Source organism: Pelodiscus sinensis, chromosome 3, assembly GCF_052426305.1.
Source record: "Pelodiscus sinensis isolate ZL-2025 chromosome 3, ASM5242630v1, whole genome shotgun sequence".
NCBI lineage: Eukaryota > Metazoa > Chordata > Testudines > Trionychidae > Pelodiscus > Pelodiscus sinensis.
In genome coordinates this window covers 132,643,245-132,657,380 of record NC_143054.1, presented here as the reverse complement: position 1 = coordinate 132,657,380, position 14,136 = coordinate 132,643,245, and the positions used below count along the sequence as shown (strand labels likewise).

The 14,136-nt window shown below is 43.6% G+C and overlaps 1 protein-coding gene across 3 annotated transcripts in view; it reads left to right on the top strand.

Annotated features, from left to right (window-relative positions):
• Positions 1-4,427: 4,427 nt before the first annotated feature.
• The window catches only part of RGS7 (regulator of G protein signaling 7), a 375,675-nt gene continuing 365,966 nt past the window's right edge, over positions 4,428-14,136 (top strand). The window contains exons 1-2 of one of the 3 annotated variants that reach the window (XM_089777370.1): positions 4,428-4,619; positions 5,274-5,400. In XM_089777370.1, coding sequence (XP_089633496.1) covers positions 5,323-5,400 — 78 coding nt within the window. In that variant the 5' untranslated portion in view covers positions 4,428-4,619; positions 5,274-5,322. The remainder of the gene's footprint in view (positions 4,620-5,273; positions 5,401-14,136) is intronic. The other 2 variants (XM_075924826.2, XM_075924832.2) reach the window with 2 other exon arrangements.

Here is a 14,136-nt window from a genome sequence, read left to right as displayed (position 1 = left end):
AGCACCCAGCTAGCAGACCCTGCACCTGGCACGGCACAGAGCCACCCACCCGATGCCCCCCAGCCCACCCCCTCTTCCCGGGACCAGGCTGGCGGCTCCCGGGAGCTTGCCCTGGACCGCAAGAGGCGGGCACCTTCCTGGGCTAGTGCGGACATCGTGGACCTCGTCCACGATCTCCGCACTAGGCACAGGAAAGTGGCTGTCTAGGGCAGGAGAGCTGCCAGCCTGACCACCCAGGACCAGGTGTGCATGAAAATCAAGGGGGTCCACTGAGACCCCCGACCCTGAGCCTTGAGCTTACAATGGCCGTCCTGGGTCAGACCAAAGGTCCATCTAGCCCAGTAGCCTGTCTGCCGACAGCGGCCAACCCTAGGGACCCTGGAGGGGATGGACCGAAGACAGTGACCAAGCCATTTGTCTCGTGCCATCCCTCTCCAGCCTTCCACAAACTTTGGGCAGGGACACCACTCCTACCCTCTGGCTAATAGGACTCCATGGACCCAACCTCCATGACTTGATCTCACTTCCCTTTCAACTCTGTTCTAGTTGTAGCCTTCACAGCCTCCTGCAGCAAGGAGTTCCACAGGTTAACTATTTGCTTTGTCAAGAAGAACAACTTTCTCTTACTAGTTTCAAGCCTGCTACCCATTCCTTTCCTTTGGTGTCCTCTAGTCCTTCTTTATGGGAACTCAGGAAGAACTTTTCTGAATGCACCCTCTCCACCCAACCCCTGCTTTTAGAGACCTCTATCCTGTCCCCCCTCCGTCTCCTCTTTTCTAAGCTGAACAGTCCCAGTCTCTGTAGCCTTTCTTCATCTGGGACCTGTTCCCAACCCCTGATCATGTTAGTTGCCCTCCCCTCTCCCAGCCTTAATCTTCCCCTCTCCCACCTCCTTTTCCCAGTCTCCCCCAGTTTTGTTCAATAAAGACAGAGTCAATGTTGGAAGAAACGTTATCTTTATTTTGTACATCAATAAGAAGGGGGGCTAGGGAAGGGTAAGTGGAAGGAGGTGAGGGAGGAATGGGGTACGAGCCCCCGATGGGGAGGACTGGGCTGGCTCTGCGGGCTTCTGGGGGTGGAAGCTCTCCTGCAGCCCCCCAATTACTCCCTCTCCCCAGATGGCAGCCTGTGGCAAGTGCAGCCGGGCTGATGGCCGAGTGGTGTGATGTGCCCAGTGTGAGCACTCAGGGCACTCCAAGCCAGAACTTCTTTGCAAGCGGGGCACCCCTTAGAACTGTGTGTCCGGGGTGGGGGTCGGGACCCTTTAAGCGCAGCCCTCGGCTAGCCTGAGACAGTATCTCCATGCTCTAAGTCCTCCTTTTATGCCCTGCCGGCACTGCTTCCGGCCATCCTTAAGCCCGGTTCAGAGTCCACTCAATGTGGACTTACTAGTTCGAACTAGCAAAACGCTAGTTCGAACTAGTTTTTAGTTCTAGATGCGTTAGTTCGAACTAGCTTAGTTCGAATTAACTAATTCGAACTAAGTTAGTTCGAACTAGCGCTGTAGTGTAGACGTACCCGAAGAGACTGTGAACTGTCCTTACACTCTGCAGACTGCTGTTTTGATGTTCCGGTGCTACAGAGCAGGATTGTGTGTTCTCATTTACCCATTCTCATTTTTTCTTATTCTTTTCTCTTTAATCAGTTGATGTTTAATAAATTGTATTTGCTTTGAACCTTATGAAATGATCACTGGGCCAAGAAAGCAGGCAGTGTGAAGAGAGCACCTCGGAGTGGGGACACTCTAACTCCTGCCCCTAGTGACTACAAGGTTGGGGATTGAGTCCCAGGAAACCTGGGCCCAGCCTTGTTGGGGTTTCGAGGACTCTGCTACTCAGGAGAGTGGAGGGGGAGCCCTCAGGATCAGGGAAGCCATGGGGTAAAGGAAGTGGGAGCGGGGACTCAGATCCTTTCGCTGGTCCATTTCACCGTGGTGGTATAGAAGCCAGGAAAGTTCCCCACAATAGCGGGACCATTCCCCCGCTTACATCTACACTAAGCGATTGTTTTGAATTTACTAAGTTGGACTTCTGGGCACCCGATTATACAAATTTGAAGTTCCATGTCCTCACTGGGAAGAAGAACTGAATGTAGTCTGAGGCAGGCTCTGTTAATGTAGATGTTCTACCTCAGACTCTGAGCCCCAGAAAGCACTCTGTGGTGCTGCAGGAATTCTCCTGGAGGCCAATGAGTTCAAATTAGCGGCCCCAGAGCATCCACACTAATGTTTTGTGGGACTTACAAGTTCAGGTAGAGTGTTATTTCTCATGAAAAACAGGATTCCAGGGTTCAAATTCTGCAGCCCTTTATTCTGGAATAATGGGCTTGATGGTGTGGATGCATTCCTTTCAAAATTGACCTTGGGGGGACTAATTTCAGACTAAGGTCTTAGTGTAGACCAGGCCTTGCTTCCTAAACTGCCAGGCTATGTCTACACTAAGAGTTTTTTCAGCAAAAAATATGCTAATGAGGGACTCATTTGCATGAGCCGTGATCTCATTTGCATATTTTCTGCCGATCCGTTTTTTTTTCTCTAGGGTTTTTGTGCAAAAACAAGCAATGTGAATGTTTTCTTTTTGTGCAAAACCCCCTTTTCCCGCAAGATTCTTATGCCCCCAAAAAGGAGGTTTACCGATCTGGAGGGAAAAGGGGTTTTTGCACAAAAAGAAAACAGCCACACTACTTTTTTTCCCCTGCAAAAATGTCTTACATAAATTATGCAAATGAGGTATGGTGATATGCGAATCTGTGCCTCATTTGCATACTCACTGCTCACAAAACTGGCAGTGTAGACATAGCCCCAGGGAAGAAGGGACTCCTCTTTTGAGACATTTCTGTTCTTCTTCTTCTAAAGTAGCTTTGCAAGCAGACCTCCTCTGTCCATTCTCTTGTAAGCTCCTTAAGGCCAGGACTATTTTATTTTGTGTTTTGCATGGCCAGTGCTACCACTTTTGTTCTCACTTTAACAAATGAACAACTTATTTCCTTGTCTGCTGCTCTTTGGCTGCTTGCTATGAAGGGAAGAGGAGGAGATGTTGGGAGAGGACAAAATCATTATCTTCTTCTCACTGCTGCAACAGAATCTGTAATTACAACTAAGGTTCTCTTTGAGGGGCAAGTGTTGATATTGTCCTAAAGCACACTCCACTAGGGATAGAATGCCCCAGGACAACATATGTACCGTAAAGGCGGCTTAGTCCTCCTGTTGCTGCTATTACCATTGTTTTCTGATTGAAAATTTTAGCTTCACAAATTTGAATGCATGAAACCCATTTCCCTCAATAAGGGGATGATTTCACTCCTCCCGGGGGCTGCCCCTTCTTAGTTTCCCAAAGAGTGCAGCAACTCAAGATCACCATTATTTACTACAAATTTCAGAGAGGTAGCCGTGTTAGTCTGAATCTGCAAAAACAAGAAGTCCTGGGGCACCTTATATGCTAAGGCTACGGCTACATTGGACGCTTTTTGCGCAAGAGCGGCCATTCTTGCGCAAAAACTTGCGGAGCATCTACACGGCACATGTGTTCTTGCGCAAGTAAATTTACAGTAAAGCATCAGAAGAGAGGGCTTCTTGCGCAAGAGTTTTTCTCTCCCCACAAGGAATACACCCTCTTGTGCAAGAGCTCTTGCACAAGAAGGCAATGTGGATGGGCTAAAATGGCCATCAGAGCTTTCTTGCCCAAGAGAGCATCTACACTGCCATGGACGCTGTTGCACAAAAGCACATGTCAGTGTGGACGCACTTTTGCGCAAGACCTTGTGCAAACCAGTTCTTGCGCAAGAACCCTGTGGTGTAGACGTAACCTAACAGATTTATTGGAGCATAAGCTTTGGTGGACAAAGACCCACTTCGTCAGATGCATGTCAGCGTCATGAAATGCATCTGACGAAGTGCAACTTTGCCCACCAAAGCTTATGCTCCAGTGAATCTCTTAGTCTATAAGGTGCAACAGGGCTTCTTGTTGTTATTACTACAAACAATATGTAATTCCCTATGTAATTGCCCATATAGGATCCAAGCTTTAAAACAGTGGGCCTCCCCCCCTCCCCGCTGAAAAACAGAGGCGACTGGGTGCAGGAGGGGAGCAATCAGTGCCGTCTGCTGGAGGAAAAGAGAGACTGAGACCCCCCCCCCCACACACACTAGCCCCCTCAATCATCCATCCCATTAGCCCAGATTCTATTCTGAGCCTGCCCTCCCGCCTTCCCTAATCTCGTTGACAACTGGCTGCCAAACCTGCAGGCTGCTGCAGCTCCTTGGCGGCTTCCTGGGGGAGCCGAGCGCAGCGGCGGCCGCCAGAGAGCGGGCGGGTTTGCGAGCTGCCTGGCGCTGCAGCAGCAGCAGCAGCAGCAGCAGCGGCACCTTTGACGTTCCCTTTCCTCACGTGACGAGGCAGCTCCGTTCCAGGGAGGGGAGCCGCGGCGGCCGCTCGTGCGAGGCTGGAGGGGGGGGAGGGGGGCAGGCAGGGAGTCGCAGCAGCAGCAGCCGCCCGGCCGTGCGCATTGGGTGTGTGTGATGCCCGCTCCTCGCATCCCTCCCTCCGCTGCCGGCTGACACGGACCGAGCCGGGAGGAGGCGGCGGAGAGGAGCGCGCAGCCCGTGACCTTGGCCCGGGGAGGTAAATAGGCAGGGCGGGGAGCTCGCCCTCCCTCGGGGCGGCTGCCGGGGCTGCTGTCCGCGGTGCTGAAAGGCCAGGCGCGGGCGCCAGGCGGCACCAGCCGGTGCGGAGACGCCGGGCCAGGAACAGAGCGCAGCTGGCCGGGGCTGCGGTGAATTCCTCCCCCCCACACACACCAGTGCCCGTGCGGGGCCGGAGAGCTCGCCCTCCGAAAAGGCTGGCGCGGCTCTCTGGGCAGGTGGGTGAGCGAAGGGGCGGCCCCTGGAGCGCGGAGCCAGCCCGAAGATGCTCCCCTGCCTAGGGGTTCGTGGGGGGCGAGAGACGGGGTGTGTGGGAGGAGATGCCTCTCCCGTCGGGTGCGCGGCCGGGTGTCACCGGTGCTGCTTCAAGTGACAATTCATTGAAGTCCAGCCTGGGTTAGTACATTGCCCGCCTTCATTATTTACAGGCAAGGGGGGTGGGGGGATGACAGTAAATGGTGAATTAGCCGCTTTGCCCCAGTGTAAATATCTGGCGGAGAAACTGATGATGGGAACGTGGGAAAGCCAACTCCATTAATCATCAGTGCGGGAGTGTGTGCGTGTGTATGTGTGTGTGGCGGGGGGGGGGGGGGGCTGCGCTGTGTCTTACTGAGACCGCTCTTACCTTTCGCAGTGGCAAATTGCTCAGCGCAGTCCTTGTCAGCGGATCATTGCATTGGGACATGGCGCAAGGAAATAATTATGGGCAAAGCAGCAACGGGGTGGCTGATGAATCCCCAAACATGCTGGTGTACAGAAAGGTAGGAGGCTTTTTAATTTCTCTGAAACAGCTGGGGCAAATGAGTTTAAGAAACTTTCACCCTCTCCCCCCAAAAATATAGCTATTTAAACATTTTGCCTCCACTTATCTTGATACAAGTTGGGGCTATGATGTTCCAGTTGTAGGAGTGCAACAAAATGATTTCAGAGCAGGATCGTTTGATCTCAGTCCTTCACTGTATCATTGGAATCGTTAGTATATATGTTGTATACTTAAATGGCAACACTATGAGTGTGTGAATTGTGAGCTTATCTGTTGTCATTTATTTTAAGAAATGACCTCACCTCCTGTTGTAAATTTTAAAACACAGATACATATGTCAACTTCACAAAGTGTTCAAGAACGTTTGGTCTACAAGGCATGCTTTAAACATTCATTCATGTTTTGTTCCTTTTATATGTCACATGAGAGAGCTGCAATAATTAATTTATTTCACCTGCTATTTCCAATTGATATGAGCTGATAAAACATTTTCCCTTTGAGTTAGACTATACCCTACTATAATCAGCTTATTGTAAAATGAGTAAAATATGACATATTTTATATTTTACATTTTATGATTAATTAGCTAGTTATTTCCAAAGCATTTAAAGTGTTAATTACATGTGTGGTATAAGGAAAATAATTGTGTGGATATTTTATGTTTTCCAATCCATAGTACTTTTTAAAATGACATTCCAAGGATTCTCTCAGCAAATAAATTTCCCAACATGATAAATGTTTTAGTAACAACATCAATAAACAAACTTCCAGACATTGAACTCAATAATGGGATTTATTTGGCTACTCTACTTCAATTAGGGCAGTTGCTTGGGGAATTTGAGATGGGTTAGTGGAAACTAAGGGGACAGAGCTGTCTTTACTTGGGAGCTGGACTTCTTTAAATATAATTAAATGATTATAAAACAACTCTTAAATTATGATAGCGGTAAAAGAAAGACTTTCACACAAATTCAGATGCAGAACGTTTTAACTCCCTGTTACTGCAGAAATTTAGGGAACTGTAATTAGTTTGTGGTTGTTTAAAATGGGAAAATCAGCCCTTAATTTTTTTCTTAAGAATTGATTTCTCCCCTCACTTCCTGCATTAACTGCAATAAAAATGTTCTCAGAATAATGTCAGTATTTCTTCAATAGTGAGAGTAATTGTTGTCATCAGAAATTTGGTAATATACCGTTATTTCTCGAGATTAGAAATATTTTGTTAGTCACAAGTTAATGAGCAGTGTATGTCTGATTTTCAAAGATGCTGCTCACTTCAGTGTTTTTTGGGATGCCGAACACCTCAGAAAATCAGGTTATTTTATTGAGGTGACACAATATAATTTTAGGATTGTGATGCACACAAGTCTGGAAAACTTTGTACATGTGTATGTATATAAATTGGCCAATGTAACTGGACCACATTTCCCTTAACTTCACAACTGTGTACAAAAATGTGTGCTTATGTATATTTATATAGTAAATAAACATCGACATAGTGATTGTCATAATATTATGTTTCCTGAAAATTTATTGCACTTACTGAATTTTGATTCAGTTCTCTTAAAATACATTTCATTATATTTTATATATAATTAACAGTAAGTTTCATTGTAACATTCCAGCTCTATAATGACTGCAATAATTATTGCATAGGAGTTAATAAAAATAGTTGTGTATCATAGTTGTTCTAAAGCTGCTGTACTCAGATACACTTTTTTTAGCCCAGTAAACGGATTCTTTTCTTTTCTTATTGCTCATGTGTAACTTCTAGATATATAAAACATATATGGGGAAAAGTTGAACTATAATATTTATTTACCTAGATTTTCTATCATATTTTAAGACGTGTTTTACATAGTAGGACACTTTTAATATATTTTGATATCATGTAATATAATCTGTCATGTTATTATGTGACTGGAAAGGAATTTCTTCTAGGTCAGATTGGTAGAAACCCCGGGGAAGTTTTATTTTTCTCTGCCGTGTGCGGTCCAGGTCACATGCAAGTTTAAACTAGTGTAAATGGTTGGCTCGGTAACTTAGGCGGAGGTTATGGATCTAGTGTAGGTCACAGAACCTCATCTGGCCATTACTGTACGTGGAGAACGTTCCCTTCTGGCTTTAAAACCTGTGACTGTTTTTGATTCCTTTAACTAGTCTTCTTGATCTAACATACTATAGATTGTACTGACCAGGTGTCACAGTCCTAGGTGAAAACTTTCAAGCAACGCTCTAGGAAACAGACAATAAAACAAGACTTGGTGACTTATGTATTTTAAAAGTACATAGGTGCATATGACAGGATGCAAATGTGGTACTGTTGTCCACAAATATACAATAATTCCTGTGTTTAGAGTGTGATGAAAGATTGTTAAAGCATAAACCATTTGACATCAGATAGTACTGGTTGCACTTGAAGCTTTAAGTAGGGTTGTTTAACAGTGACTGCTGTGTTATAGGAACTTGTGATAAATTTCAGAACATGATGGCCTGCATTTTCTAAGATGTGACTGGTAATTAGTAAGTTTCATTGCATTTTGCCATTGCATTAAGGATGAATGAACTTTACTGAGTGAATAGAGCACAGACCTTCCACATTCATGAAGTACTTTTAAAAAAATTAGACAGAACATGCATTAGAAGTTACTAGAAAATGTTACATACATTTGGTGTGGTTGTCTTGTGGATGACTGAATAGTTAAATTTAAATTCTTCTGATATTTTGAATGCCATGGGTTAAATGTAGTTGGATTAGACAGTTTGTCCTAATATGATATTTATGCAGCATGATTGTGTGGGATGGCAATCTGATATTTGTATCCATGAGAAGTACAGGGAACATGTAATACCTCTTGTGATAGATAAGAGACAGGCCTTGACTTTAGTGAATACAAAGCAAATTCTTTATGGAGCAGGCTGAGCACAAATTTAACCTAGCAGTTCTCAATGCCTTTCTAGTTCAAATCTAATTAAATACAGTCTGGACTGCCTAGAGTCACAGCCTAAGTCTCCCTAAATTCTGGCCTAGTCCAGCCATGAAAGGAAGAGCTTACTGTTATACAGAAAACTTGAGGAATTGAGATGGTCCTGAGTCACAGTGTTTTGACCTGAATCTGCTTTTTTTATGAGGTTCAGGTGTGTTTAGATTCAGTTTTGACATTGTTCCATCAGAGAGAGTGAGCAAGTGTCTAAATTCCAAGGTTGGGGTCTACGTTTTTCATAGGTCAGAGGGTTTATGGATACAGTGTTAATTTCATCAGAGATGCCAAACCCTGATAAAAGCACAAAGATTACAGTAAATAAGCTCATCTCTCACTCATAGTTAACTTGGTAACTAACCGGACACTAACAAAGTGAAGAAGGAAGATTGGTTTGTCCAGAAAAATAAGATGGAGAAAACATATTGGTATAAAATGATACAACATAGATTTTGGGCCATTCTTCCAGTATCCCATGATCATATACACCTGGGCTACGTCTACACTGGCCCCTTTTCCGGAAGGGGCATGTTAATTTCAGCTATCGTAATAGGGAAATCCGCGGGGGATTTAAATATCCCCCGCGGCATTTAAATAAAAATGTCCGCCGCTTTTTTCCGGCTTTTAGAAAAGCCGGAAAAGAGCATCTACACTGGCCCCGATCCTCCGGAAAAGAGCGCTTTTTCCAGAGGATCGGGGCCAGTGTAGACGCTCTTTTCCGGCTTTTCTAAAAGCCGGAAAAAACCGGCGGACATTTTTATTTAAATGCCGCGGGGGATATTTAAATCCCCCGCGGATTTCCCTATTATGATAGCTGAAATTAACATGCCCCTTCCGGAAAAGGGGCCAGTGTAGACGAGCCCCAGGGCTGCGTCTAAACTGGCAAGTTTTTCCGCAAAAGCAGGTGCTTTTGTGCAAAAACTTGCCAGCTGTCTACACTGGCTGCTTGATTTTGCGCAAAAGCACTGACGTTCTACTGTCCGAAATCAGTGCTTCTTGCGCAAATGCTTTGACGTTCCCGTTCGGGCAAAAGCCCTTTTCCGGAAATGTTTTTGTGCAAGAGGGCCAGTGTAGACAGCTAAAAACTGTTTTGCACAAAAAAGCCCTGATGGCGAAAATGGCGATCGGGGCTTTCTTGCACAAAACTGCATCTAGATTGGCACAGATGCTTTTCCGCAAAAAGTGCTTTTGCGGAAGAGCATCCGTGCCAATCTAGACGCTCTTTTCCGCAAATGCTTTTAATGGAAAAACTTTTCAGTTAAAAGCATTTGTGGAAAATCATGCCAGTCTAGACATAGCCAGAAGGCATAGTCCATATTTAGATGGTTTTCATAGAAACCCACTGAAAATATTTAGTTCAATTTTCAGTTCATAAATGACTAATTTAAATCTTCATTGTAAAAGGCACTAACACGTGTAAATAGTTCCTTATATCAGCATCATGCCACCTCTGAAAACTCTTGCCTACTAGGATTATTGAGCCTCCGGGAGTACTTTTTTTCTTTTAATAGAATGTCAGCTGCATTATTTTTTTAGAAGCCTGCTTCATTATTTTATAATGAATTATGACACATAGGTGGTGCCAACATACCTTTGGAAGAGTCCTAAATTTTCCTGGTATTAGCTTCAGGCAGTATGAACATTTTGAAAGTATAACGTCTATTTTCTTTTCTATTGAGCCTATTTCAGTCAGCAATTAAAAGCTGAATTAGAAGATGTAAGAGTACTGCAACCATTAATGTTTTGAACATCAAAATTTGTTCACATAGAAATCTTCTATCTCAACCACACTTTTAATTGTGGCTAGAATTTGGATTGTGGAGAGAACTGCTAATATTGGCTTTTTTGTATCTCATGAGTTTATCAGAATTTGAGAGGTTATTGTCTGTCTTCAGTCTGTGACATGGAGAGGAGAGAGTTTATTGTTGGTTCTAAAATTAGTAGTTTCCCCACTACTCATGTTGTACTTCCTTGAAAAAAAGCCATGGGATTCTAACGGATCACTCTCAAGTTCTGTTTTAAATGAGTCTAAGTTGAACACCCAGTGGAGTGGAGCAGCAGCAGGAAAAGTCGGGGCCTGAGGCAGAAGGGTTGAGGGCAGCTTATTGGTCAGTGTAGTAAAGGGAAGATTACCATATTTTGTATGGAGGGACTTTGATAGCCCAGAAAGGGAGGACTAAAGTGACCTATTTGGAGGGCTGAATCACGAAGACAGAGATAGCCTACAGGGCAAAAAACTGACAGAACAGTGTGCCAGACTTTAAACTACCTAATCCCCCAGATGAACCAGGAGGCAGTGCTCCAGTGGTGAGTGGATCCCATGACACCCATAGCAAAAGATTCTGCATGTACTTTTGGCCCAAAAAGTAAGTGTGGTTGTTCTGTTAGCTGATAATACTTACTGAGTGGGGTGAAGGAAAAACACCAGCTGATAAAGTGGTGATAGGCATTTTACTCTTTGGAGTGGTATAAGCTTGAAATGATAGCTTCACTTACCAATGACTGAAACAAGTAGAAAAATGTTACAGCATGCCATACAACCATGTTGCTTCTTTCTTATACCACGTGTACAGTTTATACTGTATACGCCTGTGTGGATTGTGCATTGTCACTTTTAGTCTTTCTGCTCTTTTCCTTTTGAAGCACTCTACATTAGTTACTATGGAAACAACCATTCTATTGATAGTGACTTGCAGTATAGTCACTTTTTTATTATGATTTTAAATTTACAACATGGTTTTTGAATTGCTGCTGATCAATATATGTCATATATAAATCCATGGTATGCCCACATCTTGAATACTGCATACAGATGTGGTCTCCACATCTCAAAAAAGATATACTGGCATTAGAAAAGGTTCAGAGAAGGGCAACTAAAATGATTAGGGGTTTGGAACGGGTCCCATATGAGGAGAGATTAAAGAGACTGGTACTTTTCAGCTTGGAATAGAGGAGACTAAGGGGGATATGATAGAGGTATATAAAATCATGAGTGATGTGGAGAAGGTGAATAAGGATAAGTTATTTACTTGTTCCCATAATATAAGAACTAGGGGCCACCAAATTAAACTAATGGGCAGCGGGTTTAAAACAAATAAAAGGAAGTTCTTCACACAGCTCATAGTCAATCTGTGGAACTCCTTGCCTGAGGAGGTTGTGAAGGCTAGGACTATAACAGGGTTTAAAAGAGAACTAGATAAATTCATGGAGTTTAAGTCCATAAATGGCTATTAGCCAGTATGAGTAAAGAATGGTGTCTCTAGCCTCTGTTTGTCGAGGGTGGAGATGGATGGCAGGAGAGAGATTGCTTGATCATTACCTGTTCGGTTCACTCCCTCTGGGACACCTGGCATTGGCCACTGTCAGCAGACAGGATACTGGGCTGGATGGACCTTTGGTCTGACCCAGTATGGCTGTTCTTATGTTCTTATATGATATGAAAATTGAGGGATTTCAAGCTAAGCAGAAGAAGATGGCCATAAGACTGCAAATTCAAAGTTCACAAATCAATACCACCTGTAAAATGTATTTTTCCAGTTTAACAATTTCAAATGAATTAAAAATGTGTTTAATAACAGATTAAGGAGAACACAACCCCATCTCCCACCAAATCAGAGCATGAAGAACATTATTTTCTTTAAAAGGGTGTTCCCAGACTCTACCTTGCAAACCCAAACTTTAAACAAACAAACAAAATCTGCAGAGCATATTAAAAAATAATCAGTAAAGTATACTTATTACATTTCAGTATATCTGGGTTTGGTTTTTTTTGGTATTTGGTGTATTGTTATCCTTCAACCCAATGTGTAATGGTACTATCTAGCACTTTTCACTTGTCTCTCACAACACATTATCAAAGAGGCACATACCATTACCTCTCCTCTGTAAAATGGGGATATTATCTCCAACTGAGGGGAGGCAAAGTCACAAAGTAGGTCAGAGGCAAAGCTGGGAATAGACTGCTGGTCTTAAGGCTCTGCAATAGCACTATAATCCACTGCCCCACACTAAGCAATCAGACCTGACCAATCAACTGCTACTGCTGAAAGAGAAGAGAATGTTGAGTATGGAAGGCTGGTCTTGCAAGGTACTATCAGGGGATGTTGAGTGTCTTCAGTAGGAGTACATTGCAGGATATAGCTGAGAATATTGAGGAGAAGGAGGAAAAGAGGTTTTGCACTGAGGTTGAAAATGACAACCAGAATGAAAGAGCAGGAAGAACTAGGGTTGAACAGGAAAAAACTATACTTATAATGGCAATAGGAAGGAGAATGTGGCAAGGTTTGGATGGGTGGCAAAGGCATGTCAGCAAAGCATGGTACTTGTGCTCTGTCCAGCCAGTCACAGGGACACTAGCATATGTATCCCCGTGACCTGACTAAATCTTTATCTTGTCACTGGGATCCTGTCCCCTCACCTGATTACCTGTTCCCCCTCCTATGACTTCATCTTTTATATGGTGATACAAACAAGTTACATATTGTTCTCTAGATCAGTGTTTCTGAAAGTGATCCACGAAACCAATTTGAGAAACACATTAAATGGCCGCCCTGGTTTGTTTATTTACTGGCACCGCAGCCACAGAGCCTCGCGGCTCCCATTGGCTCCATTTCATCCTTTGCAGCCAAGGGGAGCCATTGGAAGTGGCATGGGCCAGGCCACTCGGCACTGCCCTCTCCCCTCTTAAAGAGGCGGAGCCTTTTTGTTGCAGGAACTTGGCAGGCCTTTCTTTTTGCTTGAAAAAATTACCCTGGCAATCCTGGCATGACGGGTCTTTTTTTGTTTTGCTTGACAAATTTTACCCTGGCAATCCTAGGGGTTCCTTGAAATTCTTTTCAAGCTGAAAAGGGTTCTGTGGACAAATAAAATTGGGAAACACTGAGTTAATATGTTTCTCAAAGTGGTTTCGTGGAGCACTTTCAGAAACACTGCTCCAGATTATGTTAGTTGCCACCCTTATACCTTGCACCTATTAGTTTGAACAAAAATCCTCATCCATTATCCTCCATCCCATCCTTATCTTATGATGGGTCAATATATTCCTGTACAGTCTCTTGGAATTTGTTTACATAGTTACCTGAGAACTCTGGTTGTTCTTAAGGCATTCTCTCTGATCAGGAATGTACTTTTTTTTTGTTAGCCAGTACGTGGTGTCTATCCTGCCAAGGCCAGCCATACTCTGGTTCTCAGCCTTTAGCCCATGTTGTTAGTTATTTAGGGCTCCAGCAGGGCCTGTGGCTCCAAGCAAACCTCTCTAACACCTGGCAAAGACAGCGTTAACCAATAGAACTCTTCATAGTGTACAGAGCTTTTCATGGAAAGCAGGTGGAGCCTGGTTTGACATTTAATCAGGTTGACAAAAACAAAGGGAATTCCAAACCACAAATGTTTATATAGATATATTAAAATAAAGCTTTTAAATTCAGTTTCTATATAATATACCACTACAAATTTGTTTGTGCAAACACGAAAGAATAAAAAATAATCCTAAAAAACTAAAACTGGAAACCAAGAGCTAACTACTCTTTTTTGTCTTGTTTATATCACAGTGATTCTATTTAATTCAAAATATAGCTAACATCTCAAAATTTCAGTGTCAACCCCTACACATTCACTAAGTTGTTCCAGAAATAGTTCTTAGACTTAGTTCTTTGTGTATAACACTTTGGGAACTTGCTATAATGGTGGGAATTAGTTTTATTTTTGAGACTTTTTTTGTTAGCATTCTGGAATTTCAGGCTTGGTGTTCCTTA